General features: G+C 46.5%; 1 protein-coding gene across 4 annotated transcripts in view; it reads left to right on the forward strand.

The window, feature by feature from the left end:
- The window catches only part of dennd1b (DENN/MADD domain containing 1B), a 91666-nt gene extending 75077 nt beyond the window's left edge, over positions 1–16589 (forward strand). For all 4 annotated transcript variants that reach the window (XM_042225525.1, XM_005933782.3, XM_005933779.3 and 1 more), the window contains 8 exons: positions 709–799; positions 2280–2320; positions 3511–3546; positions 3910–3966; positions 5025–5114; positions 11786–11871; positions 12193–12415; positions 12638–16589. In XM_042225525.1, the coding sequence (XP_042081459.1) occupies positions 709–799; positions 2280–2320; positions 3511–3546; positions 3910–3966; positions 5025–5114; positions 11786–11871; positions 12193–12415; positions 12638–13477 (1464 nt within the window). In that variant the 3' untranslated portion in view covers positions 13478–16589. The remainder of the gene's footprint in view (positions 1–708; positions 800–2279; positions 2321–3510; positions 3547–3909; positions 3967–5024; positions 5115–11785; positions 11872–12192; positions 12416–12637) is intronic.
- The last annotated feature ends 366 nt before the right edge of the window (positions 16590–16955 follow it).

Raw genomic sequence — 16955 nt, forward strand, 5'->3', positions numbered from 1 at the left:
AGAGAGATAACACACAAACGCACCACTTGCGCAAGAAATGTAATTTGTAGTTTCTTTCCCCTAAAAAACCCCAAACACGGAGCCATAAAACATTGAACTAATAAGAATCTGCACTGCTTGGCACACCACAAATCTTATGATAGGCCAAAATATTAAGGAACAAAGCCTTTGATGTCTTTGTAGCTGTTACACGTATAATTCAGTTTCCCGTCTCTGCTTTTTTAAGTTGCAGCCTGAGTCTGGGCGACTCCGTTTACTTTCATGCTTCTTAAAGAATGCTGTTTGTTTATTCTGTTCATCTTAAATGTTTACTTTGTGTTTGCAAACGTTTGTGTTGCGCTTGTGGTTGCGTAACATATTTACGCGCGCCTGCGCTCGTGAAACGTGTCGCTGTCTAGCTGTTAAGTCCATATTTACGAGTGCGAGTTTTTCTGCTCGCCACGTTACAAAGGGAGGAAATGAAACTTCCTCGTGTCTCAGACAGAGTGTAGCACGTCGTCTGCTGCTCTAATCCCTCACCTGCTCCGCATTACCAAATCCCTATTACCTGCAGCCCAACTAATCTTGGGATGTAGTTTCCGTCAGGTAGGATTAATAACACCCCTCTGTGGCTGCTGGAGTGTTTGTATCTGTGTGAGTGTGTTCACATCCCCCACCCCCTCCCCCGGCTCCCTTCTTTAATAAGCATGTTTAAATTTATGGTTGCAGTTCATCGACGGACGGCTGGCCAAATTGAACGCAGGCCGTGGCTTCACTGACGTGTTTGAAGAAGAGATCACAGAGGGGGGCTTCTGTGGAAGTGAGTACTGCTGGACTTGTCTGTCAATTAGCTGCGTTATTTTTATTTGCCATATTTTAATGCAACGCACAGGAAGTATCAGCGAACAGAACGAGGTGAGGCCGCTAAACTGAAAATAATTAGAAGCCTTTTTAAAAAAACTGAAATGTTCACTCAGTGTTTGAGGCCTGCTGTAAGATATCGCAGCTGCAACCATGTCGATTTTAAATATTAGTGCACTGATTATTATATAAGTGACACCGATGTCATGACTTGCAGTTGCTCTTTGCTGTTCTCAGGTTTAAAGTTTCACACGCATCCTGAGTGTTGTTTGTTCTCGGGCCGATAATAAAACGCACGTGTGAACCTAGCAGAGTGCAAACCAAAGAGCTTATTGTTTCCTGTTAAAACAAAGCCTCGCAGGACAAATTTGATCATATAATCGCAGCAACACAGATTTTAGACGGTAAAGAAAAGAAGCGGTGCCATCCAGATGTTGCTGCCGTCGTGCTTTTAAGCTTTTCAGTGTGAACTCTGACCCCGACCACACTGTGGTCTGATAGGAGAGCCTGAGAACTATAGAAAATCTCCATAGACATGACAAAGGCATTTGACTCTATAGATCAGGATATATTAATAAGAAAACTGGAACGTTATGGTGTCAGAGGGGTCGCTTTAGATCGAGTCCAGAGTTATTTAACTGACAGGAAGCAGTTTGTGAAATTAAATGCTCCCTATGTGCACATTGCTTGTGATGTACCCCAAGGGTCAGTTTGGGCCCAAAATTCTTCAACTCAACACTAAACAAGGCAAAGCAGGTATTAGACAGAACATGCCTCCATGTTCTGCTGTTCACTGGTTTCACCTTACTTAAGCTACTGTGCAGAGGTCTGGGGCCACAACTGTAAAACTACATTACATCCACTTTGTACTCTTCAAAAAACGCAGTTTGAATCATCCACGCTGCAGGTTACAGGTTACTGCAGTCTGAAATATTGAAATGTGCCGATCTAGTGAAATTCCAAACAGCACAAATTCTATTCAAAGCAAAAAATAAGGAACTGCCAGGAAATATTCAGAGTATGTTTGTTCTTAAAGAAGTTATAATTGAAGGGTTTTTGTAAGTGAAGGTCCGTACTGCAAGAAAAAGCTTCAGTGTTTGTGTGCATGGAGTGAAGCTGAAGCAACGTCCAACAGAAAACAGTTCAAAAAGAGTTAAAAATATGATCTTCTCGAACTATAAAGACATGAAAATGTTGAAATTAAGTGAAAGTCTCTAGAAAATGTCATGATGTGATATTAACTTTATTTTGTGTAGTATTTTTCTCTCTTTGCTAAATGTTGCTGTTTATTGTTTGCATGATCAAAATAAATTAACAGTCGATTATTTTACCAAAAGCATAACGATGTTTCACTGTGGCTGCATTTCCAGCAGCCAGGATGGGGCTTCTTTCGAACCCTGAACGATTAATCACATGTCCTGTTTTATACGTCCTGTCAGGTAATTCTCGGTCTTACCAGCAGTGGATGCACACCGTAAAGGTATTTACCGAACATGCTGTATCTATATCTATACCTTTCCCAGTGCTTTTATTTTTATATATATTATTCCCGAGTTATACTTAATTGAAAGCATGACAGGCGCGACTTGGCGTTTGAAGCCTCGCCGTTGCCTTTGGAATGAAGGCGCCGCCTGAACGCGCAGATCGAGCTCGAGTGCAGTTGGGCGCGTGTGAAGCGGCGCGTGCAGCAGGACAGCGGAGACGGACGGGGAGGGAGACGGAAGCGATTTGACGTGACAAGACGTCCTCCGACATGACGTGTTGATCTGGCAGCAAACACGGGCGTTACTCCGCTGAACCACGCCGAGAACACGCGTCTCTCCCGCCTTCATCTCTCTCTGGCCATTTCCTCCTCTTCTCTTATCCGTCTGTCTCGCTCTCTCATTTCTGTCACAGCCCCCCCACCCCCACCCCACCTCACCACAACCTTGGCCTCTCCCTCTCTCACTCACCCCCCCCAAAGCCGTCAGCTAAGGCTGAATTAGTCCTCTAGAGTGCTCTTCAAAGGTTTGTTAAAGTTCATATTTCCTGACTGACAGGGATCTATAAGAGGGGCCTTCACCTCGGCCCCTCTTCTCCTCTCCCTCTGCCAACTTCTGAAACGCTGCCTGCCATTTACTCTGTTTAGCCGTTTAGCCGACGCTTTGTGCTTACACTAAAGACCCAGCAGAGAGAAAAAGAGTTGAGACGCCAAAGGAAAAAAGCAGCAAATCGGAGAGACAAAGAAGAAAGGCGGCGAGAGATGCTGGGTGCCATAATGTCAGTGTGCAGAACTCAAAGTACGAATCAATCACATACCATCCTTTCTATCACTGTTCTAGGCTGCTTCTAAATAAAACCACGTCGTCTGTCGCTGCTCGCTGATACTGTTTGGTGTTTATGCGTCGCTGTTAGCAGCTGTGTTGTTTTGTAGATTGTAGCTAAGGTGTGCGCTGTAAGTCGTGCTGCGGCCAACGTGTGGCGAGTGACATAGGGAGCCGATCAATCGGTGCGATCGCCCGGTGTGGTTTAACGTGAGCCGGAACTCATTTGTCGCCAGACTGATTGCAGTGAAAGTCGATAAAGCCGCATCTCTGCGGCTGTAGCAGTAATTGATTCAAATGTTCTTTTGAATGTTTGTGCGTTTGCCCCAAGCGCCCGTCCCTGACTGACAGTTTCCGTGTGTTACAGAGAGGAGGAGCGCTCTTCAACACAGCCGTGTCAAAGGTAAAGTGTTGCTTTGCATTTGTGCACAACAAGGATTCAAACCTGGAAGAAAAAGAGGTTTTAAAGATGTTTTTAAAGGTTTTCAAATGAACTTTTTCAAACTTGGCCGACGAGTCGCCAACAATCAGGAGAATTGTTCACAGCTAGTAAATATTAGATGAGCGTGTTGTTATGTGGCCTACGGTAGGGTGGCCGGGTGCCCCGCTGGATGTGCGAGGCTCTCTCATCCCGCCTCTTGTCTGCATGTTTTTTTGCCACGGGGATCAAAGTATTTCTTGATGTTACATGAAACCAGAACAGAATGTTAATGCAACATGTTTTGTGTGTAATCTGTGTCTTACTGTGTGTGTGTTTCCCTCCTAGGCCAAGGTTCATGCTAAGAAGGGGATCCGGGACTTTAGGGGCATACTTAAAGCAAGGGTGAGCTGCACCGGACCTTCGCACGCTGTCGGGGGCGTGCAAACACACCCGCGCACACATCATTTTGTTGGGAGGCCCTTGGATGGATACATGCCTCCCTCATAGAAACAGACAGGAAAGCTGCTTTACATGGAGTGTGTGATTCTGACGTAGGGGCCTTTTAATGACTGTTGAAGCCTGCTTAGCGCTTTGTTCAGGGCTGTACATTTTTAACCAGCGCCCCTCTGGCTATGGCCTGTCATGTCATCCGAGCCGCAGCCCCTTCTTTCTCTCTTTATTGTCTGCATATTTCATCAGCGAGCCTGTGATTTCCTCAAAGCTAATGTAACGAGGTGTATGTTTCCATAAGCCTGATGGATTTGATAAGGCAATAGCAGTTTGATCTGTCAGTGGGAAACCGAGAGACTCAGGGTGCTGATGATGAGCAGGAGGGGAGGGCGCAGCGGCGGCAAACAGAGGTGCGGAAAGTGTTTGATTCTCCGCTTAAACACGTTTCCTTTTTAGAGAAATTAATTTATGATGCGATTCAAACTGCACCGGATTTCTTTTGCTGCCAGCTGCACGAGCCCAAGCGGGGGCCCTAAAAGCACGAGCATGTCGATGCGTCAGAGGTGGTTACCGTGGTTGTTGTTGTCGTAACTGAGGGGGAAATGTTTCAAGCGACAGAGCGAAAGGCATCCATCTGTCTCGTGCTGAAAAATGTCTCGTAGAAGTGAAAAGTTTGTTTTTGGCTCTGAGACTGAAGAACAACCAGACTCTCATCAGTTTTAATAGCAGTTACGTGTATTTGCTCGTGATTCTTTTTTCTCCGGCTAATTTGGTGCACTGAGTATTTTCTGCATCACAAAGCGTCCACGTATAGTTGAAACTGTGTCACGCAGAGGAAACCAGGTAAAGCCACGTGGATTTGTCGAAAACCAGCCAGAGACTGATCGCTTAACCTTTAACGTAACGTTACTGCGAGGCGGCATCAGACGGCTTCGTTGCATTCGTTGCTGTTTTGCACGGACGTCGATATTTACGCCTGTTTTGTAACCGAAATTCATCTTCTTTGTCAGGACGATGAAGAGGAGGGGATCGTGGTCTATCCAGGATCTCCAACCAGTACCAAGAGCCTGTCTCCAAGGAGACTGCAGAAGATGAGACGGGTATGACACACACACACACACACACACACACACACACACACACACACACATCAGTAAATGAGTTAACTACATTTACACTGACTGATTACAGCAGAGCTCACTTTCACTTGACCAGAATGGATTCAGTGTTTTTCCTCTGAACTCTTTTCAGTCCACTCCCTCCCCCCCACATCTCTCTGACTCCCCTCCCTCCCTCGTTCTCCCCCAGCTCTCTGTCTCTCTTGTAGCATCTCTCAGAAGTACAGTAGTTTGTCAGGGTGCCAAATGTAACGATAAGCATTTTTTCCTCGTTCAATGCGCTCGTGTTGTACATTCAGTGTTTTCCTCTGAACAGCACGGACAGTCGAATCAGCTCATCTGCTGGTCAGCGTTTCCTCTGAAGAATTTGCTTGTGCACCATAAGTGCTAGCACTTTTTTTTTTTTGTTCTTTGTTGTGTGCAGAGCGTGCACACGCACAAAACACACATTCATCAATAAATATGCGAGGAGAAAATACTCTGTAGTTTAACTATTAGACGCTGCAGCGCGGTGTAAATGAAAATGTGTAGATTTAGCATCGCGCCGTTGGAGTCGCACACATCTGTGCTAAACAAATGCACACAGCCTCGAGGATGCTGCTTCTGCTCCTGCCTCGCGTCTGTGCTCGGCTGGTCCAGGCTGGAGCTTTTCCACCTCTTATTGCTAAACGAATATATGGACTCCCAGTTCCCAGCTTTAAAGACGCACACACACACAAACACGCCTGCGTGCACATTCTGACATTTTGGTCACAGTCGTGTAAGAGTGTGATTAGGAGAGGTTGTGCTGTCTCTAATTAGTGTTGTATTTCCTGTGTGTGTGATGAGGCTGGAAAGTCTTAGCGCAGAGGAAGGTGTGACGGCCGGGGAGAAGAGAGGAACGGCAATTAGGGCTTTTCTAAAGGCCTCCTCGGACACCTCCCGCCCCCCAGCCGGCATGCGCGCGCACCCCCACAAACATTCAGGATATACAGCCCCGCTCGTACCGCCGAGGCCCGCTCATTGCCACAGTAACGGGTCCCTGGAGACCGCTGGAGGAGGGACACGCAGGACACAGGACGGCGTGTCCCACAGCGCCGCTTTGTGTGTTTGTGTTTAGATGTAGTCCATCAGTTTCTCTTCCCGATGATGCTCCCGTTCTTTGCTCTCATAATATTGATTTTCTCTATTAGCATATTAACCAATTCACACAAATCAAAAGCACTTGCAAACACTACTTGGTTTAATTGATGAAATGGATATTAATTAATATTCATGCACATAAATCCTCGGCTGCAGGTGCAGGCCTCAATATTTTATTGTATTTTGAACAAATAGTCTGTAGTTTTTTCTCTACGTCAGTAATTTCTATACTTTGAACCGCTTAGTGCAGCACATTTACATTTGATCTAAAGACGAGCGTCACCGTTGTTCTCGCGCTCGCCGTGTCTCACTCGTCTCTTTTTTAAATTATTTTCTTCAGCTTTTTATGAAATGTTCGTGCTGTTGTTCTGCCCACAAACGTCTTGACCAGGTGTTCCTCGCACGAGAAATTGATCTCAGTGGGACTAACCCAGTTAAATAACGGTTAAGTAAAGTGGAAAAGAAGCACCTTGATCCGCCTCCCTCGCTCGCGCCCGCACGTTTGGCCCGCGCTCATCATTAAAAGAGTTTTTTTAATCTTTAGGGGTTTTTTGTCGTGTCTCTAACCACACAGCAAACATTTGTCTCAACCGTGCAAAAAAAATCCTTGTAAATATTTGTGCACTTTTAAGATCAATGAGGGTAAAACGATGATTAAAAATAGCTTTCAGTGCAAGGCGATAAAAACCTACAGTGAAAATGTAAAAAGTAACACCGTCATGAATGTGTGTGTTCATGCAGACTTATTTTAAGTGTACTTATTAAACTGGCAAAGAGTTTTGCTTTAAAAACAATCCGGTAAACACATCATGAAACATGAGCGTCTGTTTTTTATTATTTTGAGAGATTTTCTGCACCTTTTCCTTAATTTCTGCACTTAATTGACCAACAAGTGGAGTCAGTGCGTCACTGAGCCAGGAGAGAATACACTGCTGTTACACGTCTAATAAAGGTAATATTACCAGCTAATTTGTTATTAAAGCATTTTGTGCTGCGTGCACTAAACCCATCAGCGACGCCTCCACCGTACATTTAACCGAGTGACCGTCGGAGCGCCGTCCACCTGAAACACGTCAGCTGCAGAGACGCTGCAAACGCCAACGTGTGTCCTTGAAATGAAACGAATGATCCCGCAGAAGCTCCTTTAATTAATCATAGCGAAATAATCAGAGTTACCAAATTCCTATTCTATTTGATCAGCCAACACGTGTACCAGAGAGGAAGTGCTGCTGTCATATGCATTCATATTTCAGCTGCTTCCGCCACTGTGGGTGATTTGTAGTGTTTGGTGAGCGTGTTGATTAAGAATGTGGGAGTAATCCTTTCGTTTGACAGAAACGAGGCTGAACGGGGCAACAAACAGCCAGTGTTCTGGCTCCTGTATGGTTTCCTGTGAGCACCAGTTTCTGCTCAAGATTTAGCTTAGAGAGAGAGAGAGAGAGTGTGTGTGTGTGTGTGTGTGTGTGTGTGAGTGTGTGTGTGTGTGTGTGTGTGTGTGTGTGTGTGTGTTTCATGTGGCACTGTGCTCCAAACATCTGTGAATAGAAACTTTGTCTGTACCTCATCCCTTTAGTATGTGAGGCTGTATCTGAGTGCTGTGCACAAACATGCATTTATCAGTTCGCCTCAGGTTGGAGGCAACTGAATGACAGCTGTTAGGCGTGCAGAGGAGAGCAGAGGTCGGGACAGCGTTATGGGCAATGACAGCCAGCAGGCTTATGGCCGGGCTCAGCCCCCGGGCTGTGGACTCTTCACCTGGTGAAGCAGGAGAAATGCCAGCTCAGAGTTGAAGGGAAACAGGAAGCTAGCACAGATGTAAAACAGGAACAAAGTCTGCAGGATACTCGAGTGTGTGCATGTGTGCATGTGTGCATGTGTGCATGTGTGCATGTGTGCGTGCGACAATGAAAGGCTATCATTTGTCTCCGAGATCAAACGTGTTTTTACTGATATGTGTTTTAAAGACATTATTACCTTTATGTTCTGTGTAAATGAAGATGCTTTAACGGGGACAGCACACAGACCCGTCTGGGTAAAGTGCTTGGATCTGAAAGTGTCACAGCTCAATAATCTAAATTTTAAATGTGACTCTGAGTGGAGAATAGGTTTGTTATACTCATCATAAGATTAACGCTGCGCATTAGTAGCAGCAGTTTGGATGTGTTAGCGTACAGTTGCTCTGTGTGCTTCCCTGGTATCTGCATGCATGTGCAGTCTCCTCTCCACTTAGTTTCTAAGGTCTTCAGAGACCCGCCGGCTTCCTGGCTGAAACCAAAGTGCCATCTCCTGGAAGCTTCAAAGTACTGCATCGCACCCACTGAAGGACACCTGGCGATTTTTCTTTTTTTAACCTGAGGTGTTTGGTTTGACAGAATGAGCATAATGCACATTTCGTCTTCTTTTATACGGCTCCTGGTTTGAGTGAAAAGGAAGCTTTCAGCAACAGCCAGTTGGACAGAGGAGCAGTGGATCGCTCCTCAAACGCCGCTTTTTTCCCCCTCTCCCTTTTTCGAGTGAGCGGCTCTTAAACAGGCAGACACTTGGCCGTACTTCTGCAAAGGCTTTGCTTCTCCCCGAGGTTTGTTTGCATTTACTGGAATCTCTTTACATACACTGCCAAGCTGTGAGATTAGTGCCCGCTCTGAAATACCATATGAAATGTATAATGTTCAACCAGCTATTAAAGCCCACTAGCGTTTGGCCCTGTCACAGAGAGTTGTTCTGTATAACTGGTCATGCAGGGAAGGAAAGCGGAGGAGAGACCAACTTTGTCCAAACACAGCTTGTCAGAAGCACGGTGGCGACCTTTTCCCCGACTGAAGAAATGAATCGAATCGGAGTTTTTCTTCTTTGCGTGTCTTTGCTCGATGTAATCTTAGCTTGTTTATAGTCGCCATGCTTACAATTACAGTTCAGTTCCAGTAGTAATGCATTAAGAAAGTCCATAAAATCCGCCGATCCTTGTTTTTAATTTGACAAACCCCCGAGAGTTTTTTTAAATAACCTGTTTTTATTATTTTCGCGACTCCTGCTTGTCGTGGTGAGGAGGAAGGAACGGAGAGCCCGACAGACGGAAACGGTGACATCTGTCACTGACGGCCGAGTGATGGAGGGAAGGAAATGAAAGACGGGAGGCGTGGAGCGAGAATCGCTTTTTCATTTTCGCCTTTCAGCTTCCCATTAGCCGACAGCGAGAAGCTAATGAAGGAGCGGTATGATAATGTGCTGTTCTCCTGCTCGGTGCTCTCCTCGGTCCTGTCAGGCCTGTGGCGATGTGGGACGGTGACAGAGCTGTCGCAGCTGTAACAGCAGACCTGTTTGCACTGGTTAGGAATATCTCAGCGTGCATGTCTCTGTATTTATATTTTATTTGCTGTTGTTCACATCGACGTGCAGCCAATCTCATTTCTGAGCTCCGATTTTAACCGCTGCTCTTGGTTGTGACAGCTCCGCAGAGCCGGTAATCAAGTAACTACCAAATGCACACTTTGATTTATGACGGCGGTTAAATGAACTCAGTATGCTGGCCGTTAAAGAAACGAAGAAGAAGAAGAAGAAGAAGTGATAAAGCGACCCCTGCTCTTTTATTGTGAAACGCCTCGTTGTTGTAAATAGTTTGGTCTTTCCTGTTGCTCTGAGGGTCACAGTGAAGAGAGGGAATGACAAATTGATAAAGCCGTGAAGTGACGTCCCATCTATTTACTGCTCCCTGCGGTACTTCCTGTTGTGTAGACAGAGCTGTAACCGAGATCAGAGGCCGGGCGTCGTGACCTGTGTCCGGTCGCTTTAATAAACACCTACACGCAGAGAGAGGAGCTGCGTTCATAAAGGATATAGAACATGCGTCTGTAGTGTTTAAGAAAGTATTTTTGTGTCCGAAGCCGACGCTCCGCGAGTGTCTCACAGGTGCATCTCTCGCTCTGCTGGCGTGCTTTGCTGGCTGGCGTGCCGGCCTGGCCCCAGATTTACTGCCCTGACACAGGAATCCATTAAAAGCTGTTTAGGGATCCCAGGCCTGAGCCCCTCTGAAATCTCTTTCATTATAGCTCCAAGCTACCATAGAAGGGGAGCGGCTCGGCCAATCAGCAGTGCCACCACATGTGTTTGTGTTTAGCCCGATGGCTGAGAGGCTTAAGTGGCTACTGCACACATCTCCTCGGCTGACTTTTATGGAGAAAATGGCACTTTAACTCTTTGTGTGTGTTTTTTTTTTTTGTAATAGTGTGCATGCGTGTGTGTGTGCATGCGTGTGTGTGTGCGTGCACACGTGCGTGCACACAGGCCCTAAATGAGGCCAGCGCAGCCACACGTTACATTCCGCCTGTCTGGCTGGCACTGCGTCAGCTAATCAAGACCGGCTTGCTTCACCGTTCCAATACTGACCCCCTCCAAACTGCCCCCGCCCCTCAAACACACACTCGCACACCATTCCCATCATTCTTTGGGGCTTTGAGGAATCCTGCCTCACCTCTACATTTCCTTCCTTCCCGTTTTCACTCGTTTACCTTCCTCTCTCGCTCTTTGTTCTGGCGTTTGAGTCACGGTGCACGATCGCAATCATCCTCAGAGTTCCTTCCTGACACTCTGATCACTTTTGAGGCTGAACAACATCTTTTTTTCTGGGTGACGGCCTTTGATAACGCAGCTTACGTTAGTTTAAAGAGAAACGTGCAGAGAGGTGGAGCCTAAAAGTGGTATTAAAAAGCAGAGAAAACATCGCTGTAACCCACTGCGGCGGTGCTGTAACTGCACCCACGGGCGCTTAAAGACAACACAGATATTGTTAAAGAAAGCTAAATGAGCAAAATGTAAAGAGTGTGAATTAGAAAGCGTGAGATGAGTTAACATCAGGGAACATGAACGCAGTGAGAGGAACATGTGCATCTTAGTGGAAGGCATGTTAATAAGTGGCCCGGGGCAGATTTGGGCTCCCCCGGGGAGAGTCCTGCCCCTGCGCTGTAAAGCTTCTGTCTCTTCCCTAACCCGCCCATTAAACACGGTACACAGGTGGCTTATTAAACCACCGTGTCAGACGACCGCAGTGCGCTCAGATCATTCACCACGCTGCAGTGTCAAATGCACTGGTGCCATAATGCAAGTTATTGGTGTAGCTGGCCGTATCTTGACTCTCCAGCACCTTTTACTTCATGTTTAATGCTGAGTTTGATAAAACACTGCAGGGGATCTTAAAGATTTTTATCCCCAGACCCAAATTTGACAAATTTAGTCTCCACCCTGAGGACGCGGGCTCGTTAAAACAGGCTATTAGTCCCGTCTTATGGGGACCCACCAGACACGCACTCATTTTTTCTTCTTCTTTCTGTCGAATCCCAAGTCGTACTTTTATGAAAAGCTGCACCTCAGCAGAACGCCGTACTCTGTCTGGACTCGTGTTTATCAGCAGTCTTGTGTTATTTACTGAGAAGCTGAGACACCCCCCCCCAACCCCCCTCGGGTCCATTTTTATTGTTTTATCTCGTTATTTTTTTCTTTCTAACTACATCCTCCTGCCTTTTTATTCTCATTAACAGCATAACTTCAGCAAGTCTCCCATGAGCATGGGCCCTCGAGAGCTGGGCTATGGGCTTGATGATGAGGAGCTGGACAATGCAAGCAAGTGAGTGAAGCCATTTTCAGTTTTGGATCGATATGTCAAGATATGACAACTTGGGGTGATGGATTCAAAAGTTGGTTATGTGCAGAAGTGCTTTTGTCCTCCTTTTTTCTTTTTCCCTCATGGCGACACTGCCCCCTAGTGGACACACTGGGCAGGAGCACGTTGATGGAATTGTGATGTCATTTGTATGATGTTGAGCAGCATATTGCATTTGACCCTCTCATAAAAACGTGGTTATCTTGTGAAAAATGATCTCTTGGACGCGCGTGCACACAGATGAAGGGGTAATCGGACGTTTCGCTCTTTTTCCTCCAAACGCAGGGTCTCCTCAGAGGACAGCGGCGACGTGCCGTCCTACAACGAGGACAGCGATGACTCGTACTCTCTCGATCTGGACATCGACTCCTCTCAGTCGGGCCAGATGAACCTTCTGGAAGAAATCCTGGATTCTCTGACGACCACGACGATGGACCAAGGAAGACTCAGTGCCGCCAAGAGTCTGGACTTCTTCTTGTCCGTGGATGATTTAGACTACAAAGCCCCGGTACGCAAGAAAATGTAGAGTAGGACGAGTCTCTTTTTACAGGAAATAGAAATGCTTTCTGCGTCTGCTTTCACCTTTTTATTTGCTAAGTTTTGAGTAAATCCAACATATCTAAAGACGGCTTCATTCTGACTTGAGGTCAAAGGTCATCATATGCATTAGTCAATAAAGAATAACAGCGAGGGTGAACATGTGGTGACTCGCCTGCCTCTTGTTTGCCAGACCAAGCCCACGCCCTGCAGCGAGTCCAGACCTGCAGATGAGAGCAGCTGTAGTGGAGGCGGCGATCAAAGCGGGTGGAATACGGGTCAGGATGACACTGTGGTCCACGGGAAACACCTTCCACCGTCCCCACGCAGGCAGCCCACCAAGAGCAGCCTGAAGATGTCAAACAAATCCGCAGCAGTCCCTGCGGCGCCCGCTGCTAGCCCACCAGTCCAGAGCGCCAACGTCTCAGTGCCGAATCCTCATCAGTCCGACCCCGACCCGCTGCCTACAGCGTGGAAACCGGGAGATTGTTTCTCTTACTCGCCAACGCTGTCCCATCGAGTCGCACCTCTGCGGTCGTCCCCCACTCTCGCACAAACCTACAGTTCCTCAGCATCTGCTTCTGACCCAAGCTGCTCTCCTGCACCGGGGGTGCGGGCGCGGACCATCTCGGACCCTCAAAGCGGCTCGGAGCCTCAGCAGGCCAAGAACCAGACTGCCTCGACCTACGTGCTCAGGAGGAAGGTCATGTCCAAGGAGACGACGAGGCAGTACCAGCAGAAGGCCCTCCAGAGGCGGGAGAGCAAAGAGGGCATGGGGAGCCCGTCGAGGACCAGCCATTCAGCCGTGCAGGTCCCCTGGGAGAAGGAGATGTCCAAAGAGGGGCTCCTCGGGCTCGGCCTGTGTTTGGGTCAGGGTAAAGGCTCGGGGGCCCCCGCGGCGCAGGATCAAGGCCTCCTGGAGGAGATCAACTCCACGTGTTGCCTCGGCGCGGTCCTCCACACCAGCCTGCAGCTCTCGCAAGTTAACAACAGTCACCACCAGGTGCAGGGCAAAGCTGCAGACGACTCCTGAGTCTGTAAAACGCAGCAGGTTTACTCTTCTTTTACGATTAGCAGCTATCTGCAACAAAACGATTCTTTTTCCCTTTGTTTTTAATCTCGACACTCGGCTCCGAGCATACGTCCAAACCTGCCAACACAAACAAAAAGCCACCGAGTGAGGAGCAGGAAGAGGACGCGGTGCGCCACAGAGATCTCCCTCCATGAGCCGTCTGCATATTTTAAAACCTGATTTATAGCGATTGGAAAAAAACAAATCAACTAAACGTCGTCGGCTCTTTCCTCTGGAATCGGATGCAAGTGCAGCGTCTCGTGAACTGTGATCCAAAACCACAGACCACAGCCGAACTGTTACCATCCTCGTTTAACCTGCTTCACCAGTTCATGACTTGTTTAAAAAAGTACAACTGCAAACAAAAGTTACTTCAGCAGACGGAGATTTTCAGTATTTCTTTCTAATGATCTTTAATAACGTTTTGTGTCGTCTAGTATTTTTCACGTTCACCCCAAACGATGCACTAAACGCATTTTCGATAAAGTCGCGGCAAATTCATCATTTCACATGATGAATTTGCACATGTGGATTAACAGCTGATGATTCCTACCAGGTACTAAAGTCTTTAGCAAAAAAGCAGGTGAGGCGGGCCTTTTGACTCGCCGTACGCTGCGTGACATGTCTGCCTTACACGGACATGTGATTTCTTTTTTAAACTCTGGTGTCTTAATCTACAGATGCCACAGCAGGTACTTTGTAATCAGAATCACTGCGACGCTCAGATCCTTTGTCGATTTAATAGAATAATGAATGATACATGATGTGCTTTAAGCTGCTGTCAGTCGCGTCCACAGTGATGTCCAAATCTCCTCAGGACACTTTGTTTTCTCCACACTGAAGAGACCCCAGTCAAAGGTCAAAGCCAGTATCCCTGCTCCAGGCTTCTCCCCCATCACGACTCTCACTTTGACCTCAAAATTACGGCCAGTTGTTGCCGATTTCATGAAGTTTTATGCGGGTGAATAAAGGTGAACTTTCTAGGAGGTGCTCTATATTTTTACGATGAACAAATCCCCTGAAAAGACCAAAACTATCAGGCTTTGTGCGTCTCGCCACTATCAGACTCCTGTGTTCAGTCTTTGGCTGGTTTTTGGTCTTTTCACAGTATTTGCTGACGTGTCTTTCTTCGCCTTTCTCACACCAGGGAATAACGGTCTGTGCGTGGGTCGGAGTCACGCTGCACTATAATGCAGCGGTTGATGATTGTACTGTAATGAAGCAATATAGTTCTCAGAGTAGCCACATGGATGTAATGTGCACAGAGTCTGAAGCATTCCTGTAACAGACTCTCCTGTGGAGAGAAACGCCGCGTCCAGCCCTCGCGGCTTCCCGTCATTCACTGCGTCACCGCAAACCCAGAGAGAAGCAGAGCGCTTTTCTTCTTCTTTTCGGGAATATTACATTTATGGTTCGTTGTTCTTATGATTTATGCCAGACGCCAGTCGGTGTGACGGTTTAATAGCAGCCATTTCTCCACTTTCTGAGAGCTGCTCTGCGTTAACGATTTGCTCATAAAATCACTGGCGTGCTTCTAAAAGCCCAAGAATCGGTTAGCGAATCCAAAACGGAGGAAAAAAGCCAAACAGACTCCAGAAGCGTTTGTGTGCTGCCCTCTGTGCTCTGTAAACATTAAGAAAATACTTCTGTACTATGCAAACATGCCAAATACTAAAGTTTCTCTGAGAGTGATTCGATTTTACTTTCGTATAAAGTCACGATTGGACTGCTTTCTGCCCCCGAACGAATAAACAACCACATTTAAAGAGCAAGCTGGTCCGTGTGCTGTGCCTTACGCAGGTACGCTGTAGGAAGCTGGGCTGTGCGTGTTTCTGACCACCGCCCGGACCTGAGAAACGAACCTGACACGAACTCGCGTTGTTTTCGTTGGTCGTTGGGTTTCGGCTGCGCTCAGCTGGTTCCGCTCAGTGTTTTTAGGGTTTCTTTGCTGCGGTGGTCGCTGGGAATCTTCCCGCTCGTGTTTAAGAGAAGATCTCGGGGTTACTTTATCCTTTTGTAAATGAGGTACTTTTCCTTTGGTTGTTAGCGGATTCCTTATGTTGTGTGTGCTCTTTTTTTTAAAATAAAAAACTTGTGCTGAGCTTATTCTGTATTTAAAAAAAGAACAATTCTCAGAGGAGTTGATTTCATAATGAAAAAGTTATTTTCAGCTGAATAGACGTATTTTTGCTGGCTTGAGTATATTTTACATGGATAATATATGATCGGTGTTGTATCTTGTAAAAACAAATTCTATCTAATATTTGAATGTTTTAGATTTTATTTTTGGAGGAAAAAAGAGATATTGACAAATGTCCCATGTAGCCGTTCACATTCAGAGGGACGTACTGACTCCTGCTCGTACACAGTAAACACGGCTGTGGCCGCGTGGACGCGCTGCTTGTGCTTTCTGTTGCTTTCATTTCGGTATTTCGCGCCTCCGTCGCCATCAAACTGAGAATGGTGGACGCGAACATCCGGTCTCGTGTGTTACGCTTACGTCGCGTGTTGGAGTGAAATGTAACATTTCGTGTAAAATGTAACAAACAAAACTAGCTACTGTAGATCTAACGGCGGAGGGGTGAGAGGGAATGTTCGAGTGTCCAGCTGCTGTTGTGAAGATCATTTGAGAAGCTTTACACTAAAACAAAGAACCCCGAGCGTGTCTGACTCTGTAAACGGGACTCGGGTTGTCCTGAAAGCGTGTATTTGCAGTGAGTGGGAGGTGGTGGATTATGTAGCATCTTTTACTGAGTGTGGGTTCATGCACAGGTTCTTCTTTACAAAGATGACGATGTCACGACTTTTACACTGAATGTTACAGTCGGCAATTAAAAATATATATATTTCCCCCTCCCCCTGTCTGGGAATCGTAATGACGATCAGCTCTTCGATGAGGCATTTATTGATTTTCCTGATACTGTGCACACTTGCATGTTCCCACTGCAGAGGAAACAACTGTCTTAAGTAACTGAGGTCAGTCTAATGTGCTATTGATGAGTAACCTGGTACAAATGCACACCATGTATGCACTGTGAACTGAAAATAAATGATACTGTTTGATGCTTCTGCATCTCCCGACTCCTGACGCTTTGTGCTCACGTGGACAGAATCAGTATTTGATGGTGGATACAAACCACACGGGGACTTCCTGTGGCGTGGGTCCGTTTTAATCATTTCATTGGGTGATGTTCTCAATAAACAAGGCTATAGCTCTAAATAACAATCTCACAGTTTAGTTTGTATGATGGCACTCTTCTCAAATGTGTTTGCGAGGGGCAGCCAATCAGAAGAACAAACGCTACTTAAAGGGGGAGGAGCAAGAATAGTTTAAGAAACCCAGGAATCATTCCGATATGGAAGCCCGTTTCCGCCACTAAAAAAAAGGATCCAAATTCTGAGTTATTTTCTTGAAATTTCGAGATATTAACTCGAAATT

This window comes from Haplochromis burtoni, unplaced genomic scaffold (assembly GCF_018398535.1).
Source record: "Haplochromis burtoni strain Fernald_Lab_line unplaced genomic scaffold, NCSU_Asbu1 Contig_173, whole genome shotgun sequence".
Taxonomy (NCBI): domain Eukaryota; kingdom Metazoa; phylum Chordata; class Actinopteri; order Cichliformes; family Cichlidae; genus Haplochromis; species Haplochromis burtoni.